The following is a 10000-nucleotide window of genomic DNA, read 5'->3' on the forward strand; positions in this document are numbered from 1 at the left end:
CCAGCAACCTACTACCCCGAGACAAGGGCGAGTATAGCCCTCGAAGATTTCCTTCGCCGCATGAGCCAGAGGGAGCGACAAACAGGACAGGAAGATCACGTCAGTGACTCAACCCACTCAAGTGACGCACCCCTCCTAGGGACGGCATGGAAGAGCACCAGTAAGCCAGTGACTTAGCCCCCGTAATAGGGTCAGAGGTAGAGAATCCCAGCAGAGAGAGGGGAACCGGACCAGGCAGAGACAGCAAAGGCGGTTCGTTGCTCCAGAGCATTTCCGTTCACCTTCACACTCCTGGGCCAGACTACACTCAATCATAGGACCTACTGAAGAGATGAGTCTTCAATAAAGACATAACGGTTGAGACCGAGTCTGCATCTCTCACATGGGTAGGCAGACCATTCCATAAAAATGGAGCTCTATAGGAGAAAGCCCTGCCTCCAGTTGTTTGCTTAGAAATTCTAGGGACAATTAGGAGGCCTGCGTCTTGTGACCGTAGCGTACGTGTAGGTATGTACGGCAGGACCAAATCAGAGACATAGGTAGGTGCAAGCCCATGTAATGCTTTGTAGGTTAGCAGTAACACCTTGAAATCAACTCTAGTGACAAAAGCATGGATTAATTTTTCTGCATCATTTTTGGACAGAAAGTTTCTGATTTTTGCAATGTTACATAGATGAAAAAAATGCTGTCCTTGAAACAGTCTTGATATGTTCGTCAAAAGAGAGATCAGGGACCAGAGGAACGCCGAGGCCCTTCACAGTTTTATTTGAGACGACTGTACAACCATTAAGATGAATTATCAGATTCAACAGAAGATCTCTTTGTTTCTTGGGACCTAGAACAAGAATCTCTGTTTTGTCCGAGTTTAAATGTAAAAAATGTGCCGCCATCCACTTCCTCATGTCTTTGTCTATCACACTATATCACACTATATCACACTATATCACACTATATCACACTATATCACACTCTATCACACTATATCACACTCTATCACACTCTATCACACTCTATCACACTCTATCACACTATATCACACTATATCACACTATATCACACTCTATCACACTATATCACACTATATCACACTCTATCACACTATATCACACTCTATCACACTCTATCACACTATATCACCCTCTATCACACTCTATCACACTATATCACACTATATCACACTCTATATCACTATATCACACTATATCACACTATATCACACTCTATCACACTCTATCACACTCGATCACACTCTATCACACTATATCACACTATATCACATTATCACACCATATCACACTCTATCACACTATAACACACTCTAAACACTCTATCACACTTTATCACACTCTATCACACTATATCACTCTATCACACATTATCACACTATATCACTCTATCACACTATATCACTCTATCACACATTATCACACTATATCACTCTATCACACTATATCACACTATAACACTATATCACTCTATCACACTATATCACTCTATCAGACTATATCACATTATCACACTAACTCCCTCTATAACACAATATCACACTATATCACACTATTGTGTGTGTGTGTGTGTTTAATTTGCGTGACTGTCCTTGTCTATCAGTGGACAGTATCAGTGGGGAACCCAGGAAGAATAGCTGCTGCTTTGGCAAAAACTAATGGGGAACTGAATGATGGTACCCTATTTCCTATCTAGTGCACTACTTTAGACTAGGACTCTCCGGTGCACTATATAGGGACTAGGGCTCCATTGAGGACGCACCCGGGGATCAGGGATTCAGAGAGCAGAGCTGCTCCCAGAGGACTGGGCCTGGGAGGCTGAGAGAGTTGCAGATTAAACTTCTGGTGTGTGTGTGTGTGCGTCTGTGTGCGTGTGTGTGTGTGTTTGTGTGAGTGCGTGCGTGCGTGCGTGAGTGTGTGTGTGTGTGTGTGTGTGTGTGCGTGTCTCTTGGCTGATATAGACCCTGGTAGTGTTCCTAGTCCAGCCACGTATCAGAGCAGAATGGAGATGAAATAGGAAGGTGATCATCATGAAGGGAAATTAGAATGAGCACCAGGGTCATTACTATCGATCGCTGCAGGAGCGAGGGAGGAAAGAGGAGAGGAGAGGTAGAGAGTAGAGATAGATAGATAGATGGAGGAGAGAGAGGGAGGAAAGAGGAGAGGAGAGGGAGAGAGGAGAGATAGATAGATAGATGGAGGAGAGAGAGGGAGGAGAGAGAGATAGAGGGGAGAGAGAGATGTAGGAGAGAGAGGGAGAGATGGAGGAGAGAGAGGGAGGAGAGAGAGATAGATGGAGGAGAGAGAGGGAGGAGAGAGATGGAGGGGAGAGAGAGGGAGGAGAGGAGAGAGAGAAAGAGCGAGAGAGAGAGAGATGGATGAGAGAGAGGGAGGAGAGAGAGGTAGATGGAGGAGACAGAGGGAGGAGAGAGAGAGAGAGAGAGAGGGGGGGGGAGAGCAATCTCAGATCTAGACTGATGGACTCAAATGATCATATTTGTTCAAATGATCTTGATTATGTTCTTTCTCTCTCTCACTATCTCTCCTTCTCTCTCGCTCTCTCCTTCTCTCTCTCTCTCTCTAATATATATATATATATCTTTCTCCCTCCCCCAGGTGGATCTCCATGTCCTGAAGGTGTTGACGGGTATCTCTACCCAGGGAGCGGTGTCCAAGGAGACCCAGAAGTCCTACTATGTCACCACCTTTAAGCTGGAGGTCAGCACCAACGGAGAGGACTGGATGGTCTACCGATACGGCAAGAACCACAAGGTAGGACTCGTGCAGCACGTGGGGATGTGTGAACCTTTCTCCTGAAGGGTCCTGCTTGTGCCAGTGAATAGCTTTTCACGTGGCACCGACTGGTAAGACGCTTCGGGGGGGGGGGGGGGGGGGGTGCAGTCACACGTGCTAGTCAGGCAGAGGTCCTGGATTTGAGCTTCGGTGTCAGCTTCGGTGTCAGCTTCGGTGTCAGCCTCTGTGTCAGCTTCGGTGTCAGCCTCGGTGTCAGCCAGCCTCGGTGTCAGCCTCGGTGTCAGCTTCGGTGTCAGCTTCGGTGTCACTCTCGGTGCCAGCTTCGGTGTCAGCTTCGGTGTCAGCTTCGGTGTCAGCCTCAGTGTCAGCCTCGGTGTCAGCCGAACCAGCAGGAAGATACGTGAGGAAGTGGTACTTGCTAAGCAAGCAACGTGACGTCCTTTATACACACACACACACACACACACACACACACACACACACACACACACACACACACACACACACACACACACACACACACACACACACAGAGACACACATTCTCTACACATAGACATGCTGGGACTTATGGGGCAGAGGCAAGGTTACCTGTACACAGGCTCTTCTCTTTGCCTGCCATTCATCATCCCACTGTGGGAGCTGTCACTGTTACCTGTGCTGGCAGGCCTGCACACTCACACACACACACACACACACACACACACACACACACACACACACACACACATACACACCACACACCTGCACACACACCACACGCATCTGCACACACACACACGCATCTGCACACACACACTAATATGCACACACACACACCTGCACACACACCTAGCTGACTGTGGGAACCTAGCTGACTGTGGGACTGTGAGGCTACAATAGAGATTTTAGTGGAGGAGAGGAGGGAGAGAGGAGGGAGGCAGGCAGGCAGGCAGGGAGGGAGGGAGGGAGGGAGGGAGGGAGGGGGGAAGAGAGAGAGAAAGAGAGAGGGAGAGATAGAGGGAGAGAGAGGGGAGAGAGAGGGGGAGAGAGAGGGAGAGAGAGAGGGAGAGAGAGGGGGAGGGAGAGAGAGAGAGAGGGAGAGAGAGAGAGAGAGAGAGAGAGAGAGAGAGAGAGAGAGAGAGAGAGAGAGAGAGAGAGAGAGAGAGGGAGGGAGAGAGAGAGAGAGAGAGAGAGAGAGAGAGAGAGAGAGAGAGAGAGAGAGAGAGAGAGAGAGAGAGAGAGAGAGAGAGAGAGAGAGAGAGAGAGAGAGAGAGAGAGAGAGAGAGAGAGAGAGAGAGAGAGAGAGAGAGAGAGAGAGAGAGAGAGAGAGGTAGGGAGAGAGAGAGAGAGAGGGAGGGAGAGAGGGAGACAGAGAGAGAGAGAGAGAAAGAGAGAGAGAGACGGAGAGAGAGAGAGTGAGAGAGAGAGAGAGAGAGAGAGAGAGAGAGAGAGAGGGAATGAGAGAGAGAGAGAGAGAGAGAGAAAGAGAGAGAGAGAGAGAGAGAGAGAAAGGGAGGGAGGGAACAGCCTGCATGCTACTTTTTCCATCCTATTTTTATCTCCCACCGTCTGCCCCCTCCACCCCCGTTAGTAGTTACACGTGTTTGTCCTGTGGTTGTTGCGTCTCCATCACACACAGCGAGGCCTCTGGGATAGCTCAGGCTGTGATATACTCCACTTCCTGCTTTGACAAGCTCTCTGTTTCCTTCAGATCCCACGCTACAGGGAGAAACCTAACGTCTCCCGGGTGTCCCCACTGCCACAAAAGCCTCTACACTCTTAGAAAAATGGGTTCCAAAAAATGTTATTCTACTCTTTTGGGTTCTATGTAGAAACCTCTGTGTAAAGGGGTTCTACCTGGAACCAAAAAGGGTTTTTCAAGGGATTCTACCTATGGGGACAACTGAATAAACCTTTTAGGTTCTAGATAGCACCTTTAGGTTCTAGATAGCACAGTTTTGTTCATGATGGTGAGAAAGAAAGAGTCAGACGGGTGGGAAAAGTTAAGAGAGTTTCAGATGTTGATTTGGTGTCTTTGTGTTTGAGAGGTTGATTTGGTGTCTTTGTGTTTGAGAGGTTGATTTGGTGTCTTTGAGTTTGAGAGGTTAATTTTGTGTCTGAGTTTGAGAGGTTGATTTGGTGTCTTTGTGTTTGAGAGGTTGATTTGGTGTCTTTGTGTTTGAGATGTTGATTTGGTGTCTTTGAGTTTGAGAGGTTGATTTGGTGTCTTTGTGTTTGAGAGGTTGATTTTGTGTCTTTGTGTTTGAGATGTTGATTTGGTGTCTTTGAGTTTGAGAGGTTGATTTGGTGTCTTTGTGTTTGAGAGGTTGATTTTGTGTCTGAGTTTGAGAGGTTGATTTGGTGTCTTTGAGTTTGAGATGTTGATTTGGTGTCTTTGAGTTTGAGAGGTTGATTTGGTGTCTTTGAGTTTGAGAAGTTGATTTGGTGTCTTTGAGTTTGAGAGGTTGATTTGGTGTCTTTGTGTTTGAGAGGTTGATTTGGTGTCTGAGTTTGAGAAGTTGATTTGGTGTCTTTGTGTTTGAGAGGTTGATTTTGTGTATTTGAGTTTGAGAGGTTGATTTGGTGTCTTTGAGTTTGAGAGGTTGATTAAATTGGGTTAGGACACTGTCTTTGAAGAAAACACATTTACAGGTGAAGGGTACAGTAAACCAATAGGGAAAAGACATGAGAGCCTTTGAGTTTAAGTTTGAGCGATTGACTAGATTTAGAAGAAGTAAGCTGTGAAGACATCAAATCAAATCAAATCAAATCAAATGTATTTACAGTGCCTTGCGAAAGTATTCGGCCCCCTTGAACTTTGCGACCTTTTGCCACATTTCAGGCTTCAAACATAAAGATATAAAACTGTATTTTTTTGTGAAGAATCAACAACAAGTGGGACACAATCATGAAGTGGAACGACATTTATTGGATATTTCAAACTTTTTTAACAAATCAAAAACTGAAAAATTGGGCGTGCAAAATTATTCAGCTCCTTTACTTTCAGTGCAGCAAACTCTCTCCAGATGTTCAGTGAGGATCTCTGAATGATCCATTGTTGACCTAAATGACTAATGATGATAAATACAATCCACCTGTGTGTAATCAAGTCTCCATATAAATGCACCTGCACTGTGATAGTCTCAGATGTCCGTTAAAAGCGCAGAGAGCATCATGAAGAACAAGGAACACACCAGGCAGGTCCGAGATACTGTTGTGAAGAAGTTTAAAGCCGGATTTGGATACAAAAATATTTCCCAAGCTTTAAACATCCCAAGGAGCACTGTGCAAGCGATAATATTGAAATGGAAGGAGTATCAGACCACTGCAAATCTACCAAGACCTGGCCGTCCCTCTAAACTTTCAGCTCATACAAGGAGAAGACTGATCAGAGATGCAGCCAAGAGGCCCATGATCACTATGGATGAACTGCAGAGATCTACAGCTGAGGTGGGAGACTCTGTCCATAGGACAACAATCAGTCGTATATTGCACAAATCTGGCCTTTATGGAAGAGTGGCAAGAAGAAAGCCATTTCTTAAAGATATCCATAAAAAGTGTTGGTAAAAGTTTGCCACAAGCCACCTGGGAGACACACCAAACATGTGGAAGAAGGTGCTCTGGTCAGATGAAACCAAAATTGAACTTTTTGGCAACAATGCAAAACGTTATGTTTGGCGTAAAAGCAACACAGCTCATCACCCTGAACCTACCATCCCCACTGTCAAACATGGTGGTGGCAGCATCATGGTTTGGGCCTGCTTTTCTTCAGCAGGGACAGGGAAGATGGTTAAAATTGATGGGAAGATGGATGGAGCCAAATACAGGACCATTCTGGAAGAAAACCTGATGGAGTCTGCAAAAGACCTGAGACTGGGACGGAGATTTGTCTTCCAACAAGACAATGATCCAAAACATAAAGCAAAATCTACAATGGAATGGTTCAAAAATAAACATATCCAGGTGTTAGAATGGCCAAGTCAAAGTCCAGACCTGAATCCAATCGAGAATCTGTGGAAAGAACTGAAAACTGCTGTTCACAAATGCTCTCCATCCAACCTCACTGAGCTCGAGCTGTTTTGCAAGGAGGAATGGGAAAAAATTCCAGTCTCTCGATATGCAAAACTGATAGAGACATACCCCAAGCGACTTACAGCTGTAATCGCAGCAAAGGTGGCGCTACAAAGTATTAACTTAAGGGGGCTGAATAATTTTGCACGCCCAATTTTTCAGTTTTTGATTTGTTAAAAAAGTTTGAAATATCCAATAAATGTCGTTCCACTTCATGATTGTGTCCCACTTGTTGTTGATTCTTCACAAAAAAATACAGTTTTATATCTTTATGTTTGAAGCCTGAAATGTGGCAAAAGGTCGCAAAGTTCAAGTGGGCCGAATACTTTCGCAAGGCACTGTATATAGCCCTTCGTACATCAGCTGATATCTCAAAGTGCTGTACAGAAACCCAGCCTAAAACCCCAAACAGCAAGCAATGCAGGTGTAGAAACACGGTGGCTAGGAAAAACTCCCTAGCAAGGCCAAAACCTAGGAAGAAACCTAGAGAGGAACCAGGCTATGTGGGGTTGCCAGTCCTCTTCTGGCTGTGCCGGGTGGAGATTATAACAGTACATGGCCAAGATGTTCAAATGTTCATAAATGACCAGCATGGTCAAAACATAATAATCACAGGCAGAACAGTTGAAACTGGAGCAGCAGCACGGCCAGGTGGACTGTGGACAGCAAGGAGTCATCATGTCAGGTAGTCCTGGGGCATGGTCCTAGGGCTCAGGTCCTCCGAGAGAGAGAAAGAAAGAGAGAAAGAGAAAATTAGAGAGAGCATACTTAAATTCACACAGGACACCGGATAGGACAGGAGAAGTACTCCAGATATAACAAACTGACCCTAGCCCCCCGACACATAAACTACTGCAGCATAAATACTGGAGGATGAGACAGGAGGGGTCAGGAGACAATGTGGCCCCATCCGAGGACACCCGCGGACAGGGCCAAACAGGAAGGATATAACCCCACCCACTTAGCCAAAGCACAGCCCCCACACCACTAGAGGGATATCTTCAACCACCAACTTACCATCCTGAGACAAGGCCGAGTATAGCCCACAAAGATCTCCGCCACGGCACAACCCAAGGGGGGGGCGCCAACGCAGACAGGAAGATCACATCAGTGACTCAACCACTCAAGTGACGCACCCCTCCTAGGGACGGTATGAAAGAGCCCCAGTAAGACATCAGTGTCTGACGGCCAAAGTCCAACTTGTTGGAAAATGCATGAGAGTGAGAGAGAAGGTTAGGAGGACTGTCTATGAAGAGATATTTGAGTTTGGGTGTTTGAGTAGATTTGGAAGATTGCGGTGAATACATTTATAGGGTGGAAAGGGACAGTGATCAAAGACAGAGGCGTCGTCTCTATACATCAGTGGTTGGTGGTAGATGGGGTCACAGCTATTCTGATCTCCACCCAAACTCCTGTTTAGAGCTGTTTACTTTTGCACCATCATCACCACCACCACCACCACCACCACCATCACCACCACCACCATCATCACCACCACCATCACCACCACCACCACCACCACCACCACCATCACCACCACCACCACCATCACCACCATCACCACCACCATCACCACCATCATCACCACCATCACCACCACCACCATCATCATCACCATCACCACCACCACCATAACCACCATCACCACCACCATCATCACCATCACCACCATCATCATCACCACCATCACCACCATCATCATCATCACCATCACCACCATCATCATCATCACCACCATCACCACCACCATCACCATCATCATCATCACCATTACCACCACCACCACCATCACCACCACCACTTCCACGCTCTCCTCCCTCTCCTCCTCCTCTCCACCAATCCTGCTCTCCTTCTCCTCCTCCTCTCCTCTACTCCTGCTCTCCTCCTCCTCCTCCTCCACTCCTGCTCTCCTCCTACTCCTCCACTCCTGCTCTCCTCCTCCTCCACTCCTGCTCTCCTCCTACTCCTCCACTCCTGCTCTCCTCCTCCTCCACTCCTGCTCTCCTCCTACTCCTCCACTCCTGCTCTCCTCCTCCTCCACTCCTGCTCTCCTCCTCCTCCACTCCTGCTCTCCTCCTCTTCCTCCACTCCTGCTCTCCTCCTCCTCCACTCCTGCTCTCCTCCTCCTCCTCCACTCCTGCTCTCCTCCCCCTCCCCTTCACCCTCCTCTCCAGCTCTCCTCCTCCTTCTCCTCCTCTCTACTTCCCTGATCTTCCTATCCCTCTCTCCTTCTTCGCTAAGCTTTGTTCTGTTTTTCTCTAGAAAGCCATCTGAGAAAGCCATCAGAAGGGAGACAGTCTGTAGTTTTTACAACATGTTATTTTGTAACAAAATGTAAAGAGGTTTGGAGGACTCTATTCACACAGAGAAACAGAAAACAGAGTGAATGACTGTTCATTGGTCTATTACAGCTTTTTACAGGCTGTTATTCTTTTTTACAGCCTCTTTCTCTCTCTCCCTCTCTCTCCCTCTCCATCTCTATCTCTCCCTCTCGCGCTCTCTCCATCTCTCTCACTCTCTCTCTCTGTCTCCATCACTCACTCTCTCTCTCCCTCTCTCTCTCTCTTTCTCTCTCTCTCTCTCTTTCTTCTCCTTACATCTGTCCATGTGGAAGGCAGCCTCTGGAAACACAGCCTCCTGTGATGATTTGTTAGATTTGTAACATATTTAATAAAGTCATTAAAGCTGTATAATACGGCACCGTATGGGCCATATGGAATGTCCGTTAGCCTCTACAAAGTTAACCAGCCCACAGTAAGCAGCTCTGGGGTCCGTACACCCCTCCCCTGCATCTCATGTTTCCTAGTCTTCCACAGTTATATTTCTGCCTTCCCCTACAGTCCCTACTGTCTGCATTATATCCAGGCCCTCTAACTTACAGGTCCACAGTCAGCCCCAAGCCTTGACCTGTACACCACCCAGCCGGGACAGAAAACACCCCGACCAGCCTGGAACAAGTGAAAAACAGATGCTGTACTGTCTCCCCCTCCCTTATAGAACAGACACCCCCTCCCTTATAGAACAGACACCCCCTCTCCCTCCCCTACAGAACAGACACCCCCTCTCCCTCCCCTACAGAACAGACCCCCCCTCCCCTACAGAACAGACACCCCCTCTCCCTCCCCTACAGAACAGACACCCCCTCTCCCTCCCCTACAGAACAGACACCCCCTCTCCCTCCCCTACAG

General features: G+C 47.3%; 1 protein-coding gene across 4 annotated transcripts in view; it reads left to right on the plus strand.

Moving 5' to 3' along the window:
• LOC110519289 (neuropilin-2) overlaps positions 1-10000 on the plus strand; it is a 201212-nt gene that overhangs the window by 99132 nt on the left and 92080 nt on the right. For all 4 annotated transcript variants that reach the window (XM_036959471.1, XM_036959473.1, XM_036959474.1 and 1 more), the window contains exon 7: positions 2622-2777. In XM_036959471.1, the coding sequence (XP_036815366.1) occupies positions 2622-2777 (156 nt within the window). The remainder of the gene's footprint in view (positions 1-2621; positions 2778-10000) is intronic.

The sequence above is a fragment of the Oncorhynchus mykiss genome, chromosome 22 (genome assembly GCF_013265735.2).
Source record: "Oncorhynchus mykiss isolate Arlee chromosome 22, USDA_OmykA_1.1, whole genome shotgun sequence".
Lineage (NCBI taxonomy): Eukaryota > Metazoa > Chordata > Actinopteri > Salmoniformes > Salmonidae > Oncorhynchus > Oncorhynchus mykiss.